The 17,626-nt window shown below is 45.9% G+C and overlaps 1 protein-coding gene across 9 annotated transcripts in view; it reads left to right on the forward strand.

The window, feature by feature from the left end:
* The window catches only part of ATG13 (autophagy related 13), a 391,361-nt gene that overhangs the window by 311,736 nt on the left and 61,999 nt on the right, over positions 1-17,626 (forward strand). For all 9 annotated transcript variants that reach the window (XM_086959657.1, XM_086959658.1, XM_086959659.1 and 6 more), the window contains one exon: positions 12,166-12,283. In XM_086959657.1, the coding sequence (XP_086815783.1) occupies positions 12,166-12,283 (118 nt within the window). The remainder of the gene's footprint in view (positions 1-12,165; positions 12,284-17,626) is intronic.

A 17,626-nucleotide genomic window follows, 5' to 3' on the forward strand; every position in this document is an offset into this window, starting at 1 on the left:
CATTTTCCTGCTCGACGCGTCTGCCCGGTCACTTGCCCGCTGGCTAGTGGCCTACTTGGCGACGATCCTTTGAATTTACACCGCTGGTCTGGTTGCTCCAGACTGGCCCTTGCTTCCCTCAAAAGAAGCAGTCCCTCAGACCTTGCTAGTCTGAGTAAGAAGCCAACTTTGTTTCCTGCGTGGGTTGCCTTTGCCAAGGCTTATTGACTCCAATCCTGAAGCCGACACCGCCGACAGCGAGAGCCTTTGTGGGACAGTCCGTGCCTGACTCCAGGTCGTCGTCGACGCCTCCTGGTCCACGTTGCTGCAGAGACAAGCTTCCCATCAGCACCTGATTGCTTTGTGACATCGCCTGGTTCCTTCCTGGTCACTGGCTAGTGACCCAGACTCTGTCCCCTATGCTTTCAGGTCCTCTTCATCTTCGATCCACCCTTGGTTCCATCCGGACACTTCTCTCCTGGTCGCCTGCAGCATCTTTTTTCCAGGCTCCATAGGATTCGACGACGAAACCCGACACACTTTGACAACTATGCATCCGCTTCCTGTGGGTGAGGTAACGCGAGTACTTCGGTGCTGCTGTGGGTATCAACTGTCCAAATGTCTAGGTTTCAAGTAACTTTCACAGAGTCCAGTCAGAAGTACCCTAAAAGAACTAGTTTGTAACTTGTACGTTCCAATTCATTCTCTATGGTAACTTGGGTGTGTGATTAGACACTGCACACGCCTCCCGTGGGTCTCCTGCTTCCTAACTCTTGGTAGCTCAGCGTAGCCCCAGCGATTCCCTAGGCCCTAGGCCTATTCACTTTTCAGGTAGTGGACGTATACCACTATTTTAGTTTATGGTTTAGCATGCCTCTAGGGCCCTATTGTATTTTGTGCAACTTAATGTATTTTAATTGAATATCTTGTATTGTGCTTGTGCCTCTGACCTCATAAAGAGTTCAGGGGTTTGTTTAGAAATAAATACATATATATTTTGAATATATATCCTGTGTGGTGTCCTTTCATTTGGTATTAAAGGGATTGCATATGGTAAAACAGCTGGCTTCACATGCCCTCTTGAGTTTAGCCAAAGACTGCTTTGTCCATGCTACCCCTAGGATAGCTGGTCTATAAGGTTGACTTTACAACCATCACCATAAGGGTTGTTTGGACTGGTGCAAGGTGCCCACTAGAATAGTGAACATCACATATCAGGCCAACTTCTCACAATGGCATCCCTTGGCTCTCCCACGACAAGCACGGTGTTGGGGCTTCCAGATCAAGGACACCGGGTACTGAGGCCCATATAGTGCGAAAAGACTCTTCGACATCTAATAATTCACTGTCCTCCAGCACCTCAAAATAAATATGATCCATCACTAGGGATCATGACCCGCCCACCCCCCGAACCCTGCCCCAAACCGCTTTGTAAATGGAAGCTTATTCTGGGAAACGTCTTGCTCAAGCAAAAATGACCTCACCTCACTCACATCGTATTCAGTTAAGGGTTGAAATGTATGAAGTCCAAGATCGAACTCCTTTGTGTTATGTGATAGCTGGTTTCGGGATGTCTATTCCAAGGCCTCTGTAGCCTCACGTGGGTCATAGATTGTACCACCCTGTTGTCTTACCCAAGGGCACAACATCCCCATGTTCGAGGCATATGGGCTGCAGATGGTACATTATGAATAGATCGCCATCTGGTGTTGGGCTGGGATGATTGCACTTTGTTTTTCTCTTGGAGAGTCTTTTGTATCTTGGTGACTCCTCCTTTGGTTGGTAGTGCGCATGGGCATTGGCTCCATCCTTAGATTGTTTTTTTCCGCCATCGGGTTCGGATGAGGATTGAGACGCTCCAGATCGACTTCGAAAAGAAGTGACTTATCGGCGCGTATTCCCTTTCCAATTCGACGGTATTGTTATCAAACGCGTTTCATTTCCATTCCGGCGCGTTTCGACTTCAACATCGAAGAAAAAACTTTGATCTGCGTCGACGAACAGGAGGCCTTTCTCGACGCAGTCAAGCCCGGAGTCCATGGAAAGGACTCCATTCAAGAAATGTCCAACGTGTGGTGCTAAGTTCCCACACAAGGACCTACACGAGGTGTGCAACCTCTGCCTATTGCCTGAACACGAATCCAGGGACTGCGAAGCCTGCGCAGCATTCTCCTCCAAGTCGACGATTAGAAATCGTTGAGCTCGAAGACACGAGGTTTCCAGAATGCAGTCGGAGGCGATCCCGGAGCTGTTCGGAGACGAGCAACTTGAGGAAGAAGAGGATCATGAGGATCAGTCGGGCCGGAAGGGGACGAGTCGGATGTCGAAGAACTCGACGTGCAACAAACCGTGAGTGACGACGTCCCCTTACCAAAAAACCGACCCCGTGTGGTAACGACCCCGCCTTCGAGCCCGGTCAAACCGCAGAAAAAAGTTTCCGACGCCCCGCCTTCGGGCCCGGCAACGAAACCGAAACTGAAACCGAAACACTCGGTCTCCCACCATGTCGGATCCGAGAAGAGGTCGACATCGACTTCGACGCCGAAGATCCATGCAAAGGAAAGCTCGGCATCGAAACATTCCATGTCGAAACAGAAACATGATTCGACGTTGAAGACTCACTCGACACCGAGAAAGTCGGAATCGAGTAAACACTCGGTGCCGAAAACACCGAACATTGACGATCGAAAGCAAAGGCACCTTTCGGAACCAAGGCCTTCGGTACCGATACAGGAGCAGCAAACAGATCCCAAACAAAAGATTTTGTTTATTGATCCGCAAACTGGCAAAGTAGTGACGAAGAAGAGGAAGAATGAATAGATAGAAGACAAATCTCTTCCTTCAAAAAAGAGAACACTGGGGACAAATACAACTCCTCCTACTTCTCCTCGACCCAAAGTCACACCCTCTTCTCCTATTCCTCACACTATGCCAAATATTCCTGCACCTTCTACACCAAGACCATCTACACCTCAGTCTGATGTAGACAGTGATCTAGGGGAGGGAGAACCTCAAGGGGATGATGAAACTATCCCAGATGAGGATGACCCGTGGGAAAATTATAACGTAGAGTCAGATGATGACAACGACCCAGAGTTATATCCCTCAAAGCCTTCACCACCTGATGATAACACAGGGTTTGTACAGCTCATTAATAGGGCAGCAAAATATCATAAGGTAGATCTACATACAGAACCTCAAATAGAGGATTTCCTATTAGAGACGCTACCTAATGCACAAAGAACATCAGGTACTCTACCTATCCTGAAGGGTCTTCTCAGTCACACAGAAGAAATATTGAAAGACCCAGTGAGGGCTAGGGTGTTAAACTCAAGAATTGATAAAAAATATAAGGCGGCTCCAAAGGATCCAATATTTATCAAAGGGCAAGTACCTCTGGACTCGCTTGTAGTTTCAAACGCTCGTAAAAGAGCGAACTCATTATCTACAGGAGAGGCTCCTCCACCGGATAAAGAGTCAAAATTAATAGATGCATCAGGCAAGAGAGTAGCATCAAAAGCGGCAAATAGCTGGCGTATAGCCAATACACAGGCACTACTTGCACGTTATGACAGGGCACATTATGATGAATTCGAAAAACTCATCACACATCTCCCCAAAGAACATCAGAAAAGGGCAGATCGGTTAATACAGGAAGGAAAAATAATAATTAATACTTCCATTAAGTGCGCCCTAGACGCAGCAGACACTGCAGCAAGATCCATCAACACCAGTGTCATGTTAAGGAGACATGCATGGCTTAGAATCTCAGGATTCAAACAGGAAGTACAAACATCCTTATTGAACCAACCATTTGACCAAAAAACACTTTTTGGCTCAAGCACAGATGAGACCTTAGAAAAAATGAAAAAAGATACAGAAACGGCTAAATCAATGGGAGCATTGCAACAGCCAACACAAAGAGGTTCCTTTCGTAGATCCACCTATAGAGGAGGCTCAAAAAATACAGGAACAAATCAACAATCCACCTCTTTCACACCTACATCTCCCAAAGGTAATTCAAGAGGTAGTTACAGGGGTAACAACAAGGGTAGAGGCCGCGGAAATAATAACAACCGCAACGCCTCAACCCCAAAACAGTGACTTAATACAACTCCCCCCAGACCACATAACATCGGTCGGGGGACGTCTATCACAGTTCCTACCTGTCTGGGAAAACATCACATCAGACAAGTGGGTGAGACAAATTATCCAACATGGTTATTGCCTAGAACTCACAGCTACCCCACCAAACATCCCCCCCAAACAGCGTCCAATGAGTCAAGATCATCTAACATTGTTAAAGGAAGAAGTACTATCACTGCTACAAAAGCATGCCATAGAGAAGGTTCCAAAACATCAACAAGGGACAGGAGTATACTCTCTATACTTCCTAATCCCCAAAAAAGATGGGTCTCTAAGACCAATCTTAGACCTAAGACCTCTCAATGTATACATAAATTCGGAACATTTCCACATGGTCACGCTCCAACAAGTACTCCCTTTACTGAGGAAAGGGGACTTTCTTTCTACACTGGATCTAAAAGACGCTTACTTTCATATCCCAATTCACAAAGCCCACAGGAAATACCTAAGGTTTGTAGTGGAAGGACAACATTATCAATTCAAAGTCCTTCCGTTCGGGGTCACAACGGCACCAAGAGTGTTCACAAAATGCCTAGCTGTGGTGGCAGCACACCTAAGAAGACAACAAATACATGTCTTCCCCTACTTGGACGATTGGTTAATAAAGGCCAAGTCACAAGAAGAATGTCTTCACAACACACAGAAGACAATTCAATTGCTGCACCACCTGGGGTTTACGGTGAACTACAAAAAATCACACCTGCAAGCAAACAAGATTCAGCAATACCAGGGGGCTACTATAGACACAGAAAGAGCAATAGCATACCCCAATCCGATCAGGATACAGACAATGGTCGGGTTAATACAAAGATTTCAACCACAACACTCACTACCAGCACGAGTGTTTATGCAACTGTTAGGCATGATGTCCTCCTGCATACTGCTAATACCACATGCCAGACTACAAATGCGTCCACTACAGGAGTGTCTAGCGACACAGTGGAATCAAGCTCAAAGTCAGATTACAGATCTGGTGTTGGTGGATGACCGTACGCATCGCTCTCTGAAGTGGTGGAACACAACAAACATTTCCAAAGGACGGTCGTTCCTAGAACCAATTCCACAAGTGATAATAACAGCGGACGCATCACTCTCCGGATGGGGAGTGCATATGGACAAATACACAGTGCAGGGGAAGTGGAGTGTGCAGCAAAAGAAACTGCACATCAACTACTTGGAACTATTAGCAGTATTTCTAGCACTAAAAGCTTTCCAAATGCAAATAACGAACAAGGCAGTCCTGATCAGAACAGACAACATGACTGCAATGTATTATATTCAAAAACAGGGGGGGACACACTCTCTCCAACTATCCAAACTAGCACAGGACATTTGGAGATGGGCCATTCTTCAAAAGATCTATCTGCTAGCAGAACACCTACCAGGAGTTCAAAATCAGATAGCAGACATCCTAAGCAGACAGTCAGAACAAGTACACGAATGGGAGCTGCACGACCAAATACTGCAGCCATTCTTCCAAAGATGGGGGCAACCAGAGATAGATCTGTTTGCCAATCATCAGAACGCAAAATGCCAAAACTTCGCATCCAGGTACCCACATCAACGGTCCCAGGGCAATGCACTGTGGATAAATTGGTCCAACAGATTTGCTTACGCTTTTCCCCCTCTCCCACTAATTCCGTTAGTGGTTCGTAAACTGCAGCAGCACTCAATGACAATGATACTGGTGGCACCAACGTGGGCAAGACAGCCGTGGTTCACCACGCTACTACAACTCTCACAGGTGCCACATCAAAAGCTAAAATTATTACCCATGCACCTTACACAGAACCATGGAGAAATAATGCACCCAGATCCCAAACAATTGAACCTAGCGATCTGGCTCCTGAGGTCATAGAGTTTGGATATTTAGATTTACCACCAGAATGTATGGAAATCATTAAACAAGCAAGACGTCCTACCACCAGAGCATGCTATGCAGCAAAGTGGAGGAGGTTTGCTATACACTGTAACAGTAAGCACATCAACCCTCTGGACGCATCCACTAAACAGATCATTTGCTATTTACTACACTTGCAGCAATGTAACTTAGCATACACCTCTATCAGAGTTCATCTCGCAGCTATAGCGGCGTACCTACAAAACAGGCAACATCTTTCCCTGTTTAAAGTACCAGCAATTAAAGCCTTCATGGAAGGACTCAAGAGTCATTCCACCAAGACTACCACCTTCCCCAGTCTGGAATCTCAACATAGTACTTACCAGACTAATGGGGCCACCATTTGAACCTATGCATAGGTGTGAAATACAATTCCTCACATGGAAGGTGGCCTTCCTCATAGCTATCACGTCACTTAGAAGAGTAAGTGAGTTGCAGGCTTTTACGATTCAAGAACCATTCATGCAGTTACACCAAAACAAAGTGGTTTTTAGAACAAATCCAAAATTCCTACCAAAGGTAATTTCTGCATTCCACATCAATCAGTCAGTGGAACTACCGGTCTTCTTCCCAAAACCACAGACGGTAGCGGAAAGGGCCCTACACACATTAGATGTCAGAAGGGCAATATTGTATTATATAGAAAGAACACAAGCTTTCAGAAAGACAAAACAGCTATTTGTTGCGTTTTCTCCTACACATAAGGGCAATCCCATCTCTAAAGCAGGCATTGCCAGATGGATTGTAAAATGTATACAAATATGCTACTTAAAAGCAAAGAGAACATTAACTGTTCCTCCTAGAGCTCACTCTACACGTAAACTAGGAGCATCTATGGCATTCTTGGGAAACATTCCACTAGATGACATATGCAAAGCAGCTACCTGGGTTACACCGCACACCTTCACAAAGCACTATTGTGTAGATGTGCACACAACACAACAAGCTAGAGTGGGACAAGCTGTATTAAAGACTTTATTTCAGACAGTTGCAACAGACACAGGAGACCACCGCTAGGGAGAGAACCGCTGTATAGTCTATTCATAATGTACCATCTGCAGCCCATATGCCTCGAACGGAATATGCTACTTACCAGTATGCATCTGTTCTTGGCATAGAGGGCTGCAGAGTGGTACATGCCCTCCCAGCCTCCCCGGAAACCTGTGTCTGTTCCAACATTATCTTATTTAGATACACTTACATGGGCATTCCTATCTGTATTCTATCATACTACTCCATCTAACCCTACTATGGCAAAACAATCTAAGGATGGAGCCGATGCCCATGCGCACTACCAACCAAAGGAGGAGTCACCAAGATACAAAAGACTCTCCAAGAGAAAAACAAAGTGCAATCATCCCAGCCCAACACCAGATGGCGACCTATTCATAATGTACCATCTGCAGCCCTCTATGCCAAGAACAGATGCATACTGGTAAATAGCATATTCCTTACGCTCCTTAGACTCGGTCTGTAGTAATCTTCACGAAGGTGCAGCACTGTAGTCAATTAAAGGTATGTGTGCCATGGTCCCTGGTTTTATAGAACCATCAAGGGCATTCCTACTAATCACAGCTAATAGTAGAGCTTCCAGACTGTGCTTCCGGTGAAGATCGCACCCTTCCCTTGAGTGTGATTGTATCAGTGGTGAGAAAGAGATGCTTGTCTACTCCATCCTAATGATGTCTCCCCGGAAGTGAGTGTAAGATACCGGAAGCGGCAGCCGAATGATATTTGGTTCATCACCGACTTCCATGACTCGCTGACAGATCATCATGTGTCTCTCAGGGTCTGTAGATGCCTTGCTTCTACTGCTGCTTGCTGCCAGACAGTCAGCAGCTTCACCTCTGTGCCTTTTTATGTTAAATAGTCACTCTCTCCAGGGTACTCTGCAGCCTTACCTCTGTCTTTGGGTACCTTATTCCGTCGCACACACTCCGATGTTCTAGAGCTTTCTGTCTTCAGGGAGGAAACTTTGGAAGTCCATTCCCAAATATTACAAAGGGGAGGACCTGTGAGGGATTCTAAACAAGGGTCTCTTGGTTGTAAACCAGGTGATCAGTATGGTTACAGCAGACATGTTTAGTTGGCTGCAACATGAATGCTGAGCATGAATAAATATCCTTTTGTCTGTCGTCTGGCGGAGACTGACTGGGCTCTGGTCTGCTGTCCAGAGGTCATAGCAGCAGTTCCGTTCTCTTACCTTCCCTACCTTTTTTCTGGTGTCTCTTATTCTCTGAGCTATATTTTAAGATTCACATCAATCATTTTCTAGGCCAGGATTCTTTCTGCCTCCACACTCCTTTTTTCGATATTTTTTATGCAGCCTTTATGGTAATGGAGGATAAAACTTCCTTCCGGGTCACAAAAAGCTCTCAAAATTATCCAGCAGTTTGTTGGCTACATACCACCTGCAGTGCGTGACGAGCCTGCATTAAAAGGTCTGTCTAGGAGCATTGCATTCTGCGTTAAATATTTCAGTCCATTGGTAAACTCAACTTATTTGGAGATTCATGGGCATGACCCAGAGGAGGGTCATGGGGAGGCATCATGAGTTGAAAACAATGAAGGGGCTGCATGGCCCTCTCTACATCCCGTCCTGTAACACTACTGCCAAGACGCGGCATTAGGCAGTCTCTTCAAATGAGCTCACCGTAATCTATTCCAAGACCAGCTTCAATTTTCAGCCTCCCCAAGAGACCAAACCGCATAAACGGAAATGAATTCTTTGTTTGCCATCTAATGTGAGGAGGCTTTGAAACAAAAAGGGTCTGGGTGTCGTATTCATGCCATCCTTGCCTGGTTAGGGGCAGACCCCAATTGCTTCCTGCGACCCGCTTCACTTGATGCCATTGCTTGGCTTCTTACACTTGCGTGGATACTGAAGCAGGTTAAATAAGCGTGAACAATCTCTTGAGATGCCGGCTACATGTGGGGGACTCTCTAAATACCCCCCATCACTCCGCGTCAACGAGAGACCCATTGAGGTCCATACCAAATATCTCAAAGCATCCTACGCTGTCACAGATCGGTGCCAGGTCGAGTCTCGAGCTGTTCCTACCACTGGTTTTCGTCCCTCCTGTCTCGCTGTCATCAGCATCCCTACCTCTGACCTCTTGCAGGCCAAGTGCTATCGCCCTTCTGATACCCCTTTTCTCTTGAAGATCTACTAATGAAATGTCCTCAATTTTAAACGCAGCTTTTTTATTTCATGGTGATATAATGATCATACATAAGTCGACTGGGTACATCACAATTATTCTGTACAATTTCGCACTCGAACTTCGGAATGCAATACAGAGTGTAAAGTGTACATCGGAGATAGAGTCCCGCTGCCCTTCTTGACCCCACAAGAGGTGCGAAAAGAGCCATCACATGTTGCAGCCTCCATAAACCCTGATCATTTTAACATCAGACGTGAATCTTTCATTACAGTTATCTTGTGGTCTCAGAGGCATGCAGTCCAATAGTGCTTCGACACCTCAGTCTACGTTTGAATTAGACTCCCATTCGTCCTCTCGCTCTGCCTCTCCTGTCTCCTTTCCTACTAGTAGTTCTACTGTGGACTCCAATAGTTCTTAGGACAACTCTGTGGCATCAACAGTTGCTATTCACATCTGATTGCGTGCTACGATATATCCTATCTGCATGCCAGTCTTTAAGGGTTGGAACGGGACCTCTAGCCCCTGGCATCGCTACTCTGCGTCTTGCCAGCAATAGACCGATGGCTACCAGTCTCCTGGTCGCCTTATCAACATCTCTATCATAGCCCAGTAGTGCCAGCATCGGCTCTAGTTCCAGGGTGGCGCCAGTGATAACACCGCAAACGCAGAAGACCTTTTCCCTGTTTAAATGCAGCTCTGCCTACCTGTGCAAATCCACACCAGTTTTCCCAGTTCACATCACCGGTGACTGGTATCACCCTCGGTGCCTTTTCTCTTTTGTAGTTTCAGTAGCTACCAGTTTTCTCTCTGTGACACCTATCTCCATCTGAAACACTCTCTAACCCCTACCAATGATTGATCAGTGCTTCATATCACTTCCCCAGCTTCTCTGATGCCAGATCAGCCTAGTTTCTCTGGAATGCGCATCCACAGTAGTGTATGCAGGTGTCTTCTTACGCGTACAAAAATGTCATGTGTGGTTGTTAACTGTGATCAAACCATGGCCCAGTCAAAAAGATGACTGCAGTAAGGCCTTGCCAGTGCTTGATTAGTCTTCAGGAACCTCTGCTCCATTCACTAAGTCTTCCATACACCTCAGCTACAAATCAGGAAGTATTCCCATTTACTTCACTATTACAGACTTCTACAAGAAAAAAGGTTTAAAACATTCCAGATGGCTGACGTTGACTTCTGGAACTGCTTTTAGAACAAAGTGGTATTTAAGAGTCGAGCTCTAGAAAGGGGAGTTACCTGGGTCTTTGAAACACTGTCAGTATGTTGCAATACCTAGATACCAAGCATGAAATATAATTGTCTAGGCTTACAACATTCTTTTTATTCAGCCCACAAAATACCCTTCCAATTTAGAAAGGTAAAAGTAATAATCCTGGTCTCTCACATAATGTGGTCACAGAACTTTCAACTTTGATGTTGTTCTGATGACGTTTTATCATTTATAGCCACTATCCAAATGTGTGTTGTTGTTAGATGCTTACCAATGTAAAATGGCAGATGCCTCACAAACCTGTGTTTGTGAACTATATGACTTGGCAGTGCTTGTAATCGCAAAGAACCCACTATGTCGATTTTTTTCTAGCTTTATTATGAAACACTTGTGGGTGTTTCCCACACCTCAAACCATACACTTCTCCTGCTCAGAAAGACAGTCCTACCGTTTCTTCCAGAAAACGACCTCACAACTGCTGTTGGAGCCCTCATGCTCTCACATCTGGTTAGTGGTACTGCGCGACTCTGTGGTCTCCCTTTAGGGGTATCCTACACACGCAGCACAGCACGCCTCATCCAGGACTGGAAGAAACATGATCACATCAACCATATCCTGATGGAACTCCACTCACTCCCCAGGCCCGCTCTGACCATCTTCACTGCTCCACTTCCTTCCTGCATGGTTGTTGCAATACAAATACCATATACATATATGCCCACCTTTTCTGTTAGCGTGTTGAATACTTACCCAAAACTAAATACATATATATATATATATTTTTTTTTTTTTATCAATGTATACTATATGAAAAAACATCAAAAATGAATTTGTGGCTCCTAAGGTAATACCCATTTATTATAGCCGATTTGATGACAAATGCTGGCTGTTCTTCGACGTTATGTAAAGTTGACACTGGACACATTTCTGATTCTCCTGATCTATCCCAGCTTTCTCTGAGGACTTAGAGTTGTTCTCTGGAAAAGGTCAGCTTCCAAGCATGCTCCTGTTCCCAGGAAGTCCCTACTGCTCAACCGTCCAATATCTTCACTACATCTTCAAAGCAGGTTGCAGTGTAAAAGGCAGATAATGCTTTATGGTTTCCAGGCTCAGAAATTGGAGTGCACTCCTGCCAGCCCTCCATTATCAGTAGTCGCCTGCCTTGTAGACTGACCTCTTTTAGTCTCTGCACTCCTCTACCTGTAAGTTGATTCACTTGTCATTCTGGGCTAAGTTTGTGTATCCTGTCCCTCAACCAAAGATCTGTCATCAAACATCTAAGAACCATAGTGTGTGCCTGAACTCTGAAAAGTGCCATGAGACCAAACAGCTGGGTGAGATGGGCTATGCAGACGCCCTTCCCCCACCTTCATGTACCCTAATCCTGTCTTTCCTAGGTCCCACGTTTTTAGAATTGATTACATCTGTTGTTATTGTGATTAACACAATCCAAGAGAATTTGAATTGCTTACAAGAAGTCCAGCAACACCCCTGCTTGTAGCATGGCTCCAATGTGCCCTCGAATAGCCACAGAATAATCTCTTACTATAACTAGCTGCAGGCATTCATTCACCCCAATATAGATGCATAATACCGGTAACCCACGTTCTACGTTGAATTCCTGGTTTCAGCCTAGTGTGCACTGTCCGTTTCAGAATATGCCCACAAGCATTAATTAGGGTGTCATTCTTACACAATCTCCTCGTCTTACTCTTTTCACTCCTCTTTACATTTCTTTTCTTCTTCCTCAGTGAAGATGCAGAAACAAACTCCAACTGCAGCGAAGGGCAAAGCTCCTCGCCCAGCAAGCCTCCAGATGTCCTCTTTGTCAGGAAAGTTGGGGCCTTCGTTGACAAAGCTTCACCTCAGGTAAAGGGAGAACATGGTTCAATGTGCACCTGTCAAAATCTCACAGGGTAACAAGCATTTGCAATGCAATAGCTCTCACATTTTGAGGTATTGGAATTGTATTGGAATTGTAAATAACAATGCCTTTTTATTTATGTGTTTAGAAAACCTGCAAGCGGTGCGTAACCACGCACTCGTTGCTTACGAGAAGCAAGGCTGGCAGTAACTGCGCCTCTTTTACTGCCAACCTTGCTTCTCTTAAGCAATGACTATAAGTAAAGTATGTTTACGCACCACATGTAGGTTTTCAAAACAAATACATAAAAGGCATTGTTATTTACAATGCCAATAGCTCCAACTCACACAAATGCAATGTAAGAAGCTGGCTCTGTATATACTAGTAGCAGCCCGTCCCGACGTTGTCCGGGGTTGGAGTAAGATGTAGTTGCAGATGTATGTAGTGTCCATGTCCTCCCCCTACGTGGCCAACGTACATCCGTAACGCACATCGGTTCTAAGCCGCTCCCTGTCCCATACGTGAATTAGAAGCAGCGGGGGACAGACTATGTGCATGAAAGTCTTTTTTTTTACGGAGTACACAAATCCAAACCGTCACGTAGGCAGCATTAGCTAAGGCATTTGGGTTAGTATAACAAAAGGTATGATGAGTAGGACGCCTTGTTTAGCAATGATATTGTATGTCGTATTTTACCTGTCCAGTTCAGCTGTGCATAGACGGTAACGGTAGTTGCCCATTGCAGTCCAACATGTGCGTCCGCTTGTGCAGTTAGTGGCAGGAAGCGCCAGAGTGATATGTGCCTCTGCAGCACTAACGTTTTCCGCCTGTGGCTGCTGTTGAGTCCCTTGGGCTGACGGTGGCTGACTGCAGACCTGCGATGTTGTCGCCACTGCAACATGCGAAGTGTGTCATCCGCGAACGTGTTTGTCCGCTGTAGCGCCCCTTAGATGCCCGACATGCGGTCAACGGCCAACACACCTGAAATTGCCAAATGCAACGCCCACTCGTATTGGAACGCTACTCCCACCCAGAACGCTTCTCGTGGGCGTGTGCTGTATGCACACGCCCCCAGCACAACGCACACGCCCACAACGGGGTACTCTGAACGCTTATCGCCAGCAGGGTTTGGTCGAATGCCGCGCACATCGCTCTATGCACACGCCCCCGGCACAACGCACACGCCCACGCCCACAACGGACTACTTTGCCCCTAACGTTCTTTTTCCCTTCTAATGTATATGGTGGGCTGCTGTATAGCCTATGTCAATCTGCTGAAACTGTCCTTTCCAATGCTGTATTGGGTGTTGTGATTGGCTCTGTGGTTCCTGAGCTTACCCGCCTCAAAGGTTTGGGCTCTCTCTTTATAATATTAGTATGGATTCCAAAATGAGGTATAGTGTGCCCAGAGTCCAGTAGAACCCCAAAGGTAGACAGAATTAAAAGTAGCTAGCACCTCACTCTCTATTTGTGGTACTAAGGCAGTATCAGAGGACAGTGTTAAGCATTTGTTGAACACACTCAGGCAACAAATGATGTCACACACTCAAAGACTGAACTCAGACCCGTTTTGTTTGTATAAAAATATTAAGTTCGTTTATATCTAGACCCAAGCCTGGCACAGAGAAGCAAAATAAATGCTGTGCAAAATCTTATGCAATGTTTTACAATTGAATGCAGGTTCAAATGCAATTGATTGAAATACAGGTAAGTTTAAATGTCTAAATTACTTTTCAGATTACTTTTTAAGTTACTTTTTCTACTCCATGAGATATGCCTAGATAGCACACGGGGCATTTCCTAGAGAAAAGGTAAGTATAATCAGTTTTGTGCAGTTGTAGTTGTACAGGTTTCCATACAAATCAACTCCACACTTCAAACATTTTTCAAGGGAAAACAGTCAATGTATTCTTATGGAGGGAAATTAAGTTAACGGTTAACAGGTATGTACTTGTTCTTTGCGGTTCAGTTTCTAGGGTTAGAACAAGGGTTCCCCCAGGGTCAAATATGCCCTGTCAAAGCAACCTCAGCTGCACTAAGATGGCCGGGTGCAGAGTGCTGAGGCCCAATGTTATACAATGGGGGATAGGGGGCCTCCAGCTGGTAGTGAGACCAACGCTCCTGGGTTTTAAGCTCAGGGCAAAGGGGGAACTGGTTTGGCACACAGAGTGCACCCGTAGGGGCGGCTGGGTGTAGGGTGCTGTTTTGTCGTCGGGTGCCCTGTTGTTTTCAATAGGGATTTTCGGTTTTGGTTTTTAGCTGCAGGCTCAGTCCAGGAAGACTTCAGTGAGGAAACAACAGCTGGGCAGGTAAGTTTGAAGGGCTCAGGGACATAGGTGCACCTCGGGTTCTTTTCTCCAGGGCGCAGGACGGCTAGATGCAGGGGTGTCTTTTGAGGTTAGATTTCACCTTACCGGGCCGCTCGCGGTTGGGGGGGTCTCCGTGCAGAGGCTGCAGGCAACGTCAGGGAGTCATGGAGGGGTCAAACCACCGTAAACTCAGGCTCTGGAGCGCTGAGTGGCAAAACACACAAGATGATGGACGGAATGTTGCACAATGGCAAAACATTCACCCCCAGTCACAGATCTGGGTTTAATCCATCGTTACTTTGCTCACCAAGCCACCCCAGTTCAGACATGACCATATCAAAATTAGTCTTGACACTGTGCCTCATGGGAAAAGTCCAGACCAAACTGCCAAGCCAGGTCTTCCCTGCACCGGAATCAAGCATCCTAGGACCGGTTTCTGGCTATCAGCTGTCTTCAGCCAGGATAGCTTGACTCCAGTGACTTAGTGAGAACGGTACGAAAGGGTGTTTTGAGAGGATAAGTCACTGTAGATTATTTGCAATAACGTTCTAATCTGTGGCAAGGAGTTGCCCAGACGCAGAGTAGGAAAATTATTCTGGCAAAATGAGACCGGCAAGTCGAATGGCATCGGTCCATCTGCTGTGGACCGATACCATTCGACTTGCTACACGGTACACGTTTGCCTCGTTCGAGAGCTTGCCAAATCAAAGATTGTGCTTCTGTTTGACCAGACTTATTTGCCTGTCTCATTTTGCCAGAATAATTTTCCTAATTTGCGTCTGGGCAACTCCTTGCCACAGATTAGAGCGTTATTGCAAATAATCTACAGTGATTTATCCTCTCAAAACACCCTTTCGCCTTATTACAAAGGGGCACTTTTTGCAAAAAAAATCCGTTTTGATGATGGTCTTATAGACACCTGCAACCAAGACCGAAACGTCGACCTCTCCATCATCTCCATAAGCAATTAATCTGCACAAAGAATTAACCATTGTACATTGTTTAACTTGGTTATTGCTTATTATTTACAGGAGTTGATGAGCTGTTATGAACTGATTTTTTGATTCATACATCCCTGTCCATAACATTTTTTATTGCACTTGATTTGTTCACCATATCCCCTTATATATATCTATTTATTGATCAATTCAATAAAATATTTTTTCAGGTAAAATTACTTTTCCGTGTGCTTCTTTTCCCTTCTTTCCTTTATTCATCATTGATTGTTTTCGTCAAAGTGAAGTCTTGCTGTTATCCTTTGGGTACATTAGAGTTAGATTTTTGCTAACTAACTCAGTCATTGATTACTAGTGAATTGCCTAATTAAATCCCTTGTAGATACCTTTTACTTTAACTTCTTGTCGCCCAAGCCTACAAGGGTATATTGGGTTACTCATTTCCTCTTGCAGCCCTTAGAGGCCTTCCCTGGCCGCAGTGCCCTTGGTACCTCTGGTACCATTTACAAGGGTACTGTAGGGGTACAGGGCTCATGCGCCTGTACCCTCACCACTTGTATAGTGCACTCAGCTAGAGGGGTGACTGATCTATGCCAGGGCAGTGGGTTTTAGGCATGGCACACTGGGATGTGTGCCATTTCGACCTCACTTTCTTCTACACCAAAACAAGCAGTCTGCAAAGGCAGCGTGTCAGTGTAATGGTACAGGGCCTCTAAGGGTGGCACAATAAGTGCTGCAGCACTTAGAAGTCTTCCCTGGTCATAGTGCCCTGGGTACCTGTGGTACAATTTACCAGGAGCTGACCTGTGGCCAGAGATGCCAATTGGGTTTTGATTTCAAAGCAGTTTTAGGGAAAGAAAATAGGCCCTGGGTATCTGTTTGGCAGGAACCCAGGGCACACTCAGTCAAAGTACATCAGCAGTTCAGCAAAAAATGGGTGCAACCATGCAAAAAGAGGGCACTTTCTTACAGTCCCCCTGGGCCCAAGAGCTCCGCCGTGGAAGGCCCAAACTCCTCAGGCTCAGTTCTCTCTGATGATAACAGAACCTCTTTCTGAGAAGAGGGTGTCTGTCTTGGAATCTGTTTAGAAGCTGGTCTTCCAGTCTTCTTGCCTTTTTGCTTGGAGGGTTGGTCAACTCTTTCATATCTTTTTCATTCTGAGGTCTGCCCTCTGATAACCAGACCTCAGTGCCAGTGCCCTGACCTTGAAGTGTATGTCTAATTGGCTATACACAATTGGAAATGGCTAACTTACCTGCAAGTCCCTGGTAAATGGTACCCTGGCATCCAGGATATGTAAGTTGCAGGGGTACCCAAGGGTTTGCAGTACTGATTGTGCCACTCTGGAGTCCCCCTAGAGTAAAACAAGTCCCCCAGTACGCCACTGTAGACCTATAGAGCAGTTGTGCAGTGCTAGCCCGGCTTTCCCATTGACAGCAATGGCAAAGCTACCACTTCCACAGGACATGTGTGTAAGTTACCCCTTTGGCATGCCTGCCAAGCCCTAAAGTCAGGGTGCAATATTTGACACAGGCAGGGTATGCATTATATGTCCTGACAGTAAAACACGCAAATTGGCCGTTTTCTACTGTGGAAAGACTTGGTCACCCATATTGCCGAGTACAGGGCTACAGGGCGAGAACAATGAGGAATTGCAGGCCAGGGAGGTGTCACCTCCCTCCTGCAGGAAGCTACTTATGTGTTAGCCCCAAAAAACTGACTTCAAAGGAGAAGCCGCCTTTGAATCGCAGATGTGAAACACCAGGGGGGTGGTTACTCCATTGTTGAGGCAGACAGGCTGACACAGGGTGCAGAGAGGGGAAACCACTTGACAAAACGGCTACCCATAGGCGTCTAGCCCGGAGGTAGCCACACCCTGAGTGGGCTAGGGAGGTCTGTACACCAGGAGAGGGGTCTCGCCATCTTGGGATTGTGCAGAATGGTGAATCCTGGGATAGCCAGATGCCACACTCCACAGGAAGTGGTCTTCAGGTGGGTGGGAAACTGGTAGCCCTATGGCTACCAACTACATCTTGCCCTGAGGGTACTTTCCGAGCATAAAGAGGACATCCTTGGCATCCAGA

This window comes from Lissotriton vulgaris, chromosome 2_2 (assembly GCF_964263255.1).
Source record: "Lissotriton vulgaris chromosome 2_2, aLisVul1.2, whole genome shotgun sequence".
Classification (NCBI taxonomy): domain Eukaryota; kingdom Metazoa; phylum Chordata; class Amphibia; order Caudata; family Salamandridae; genus Lissotriton; species Lissotriton vulgaris.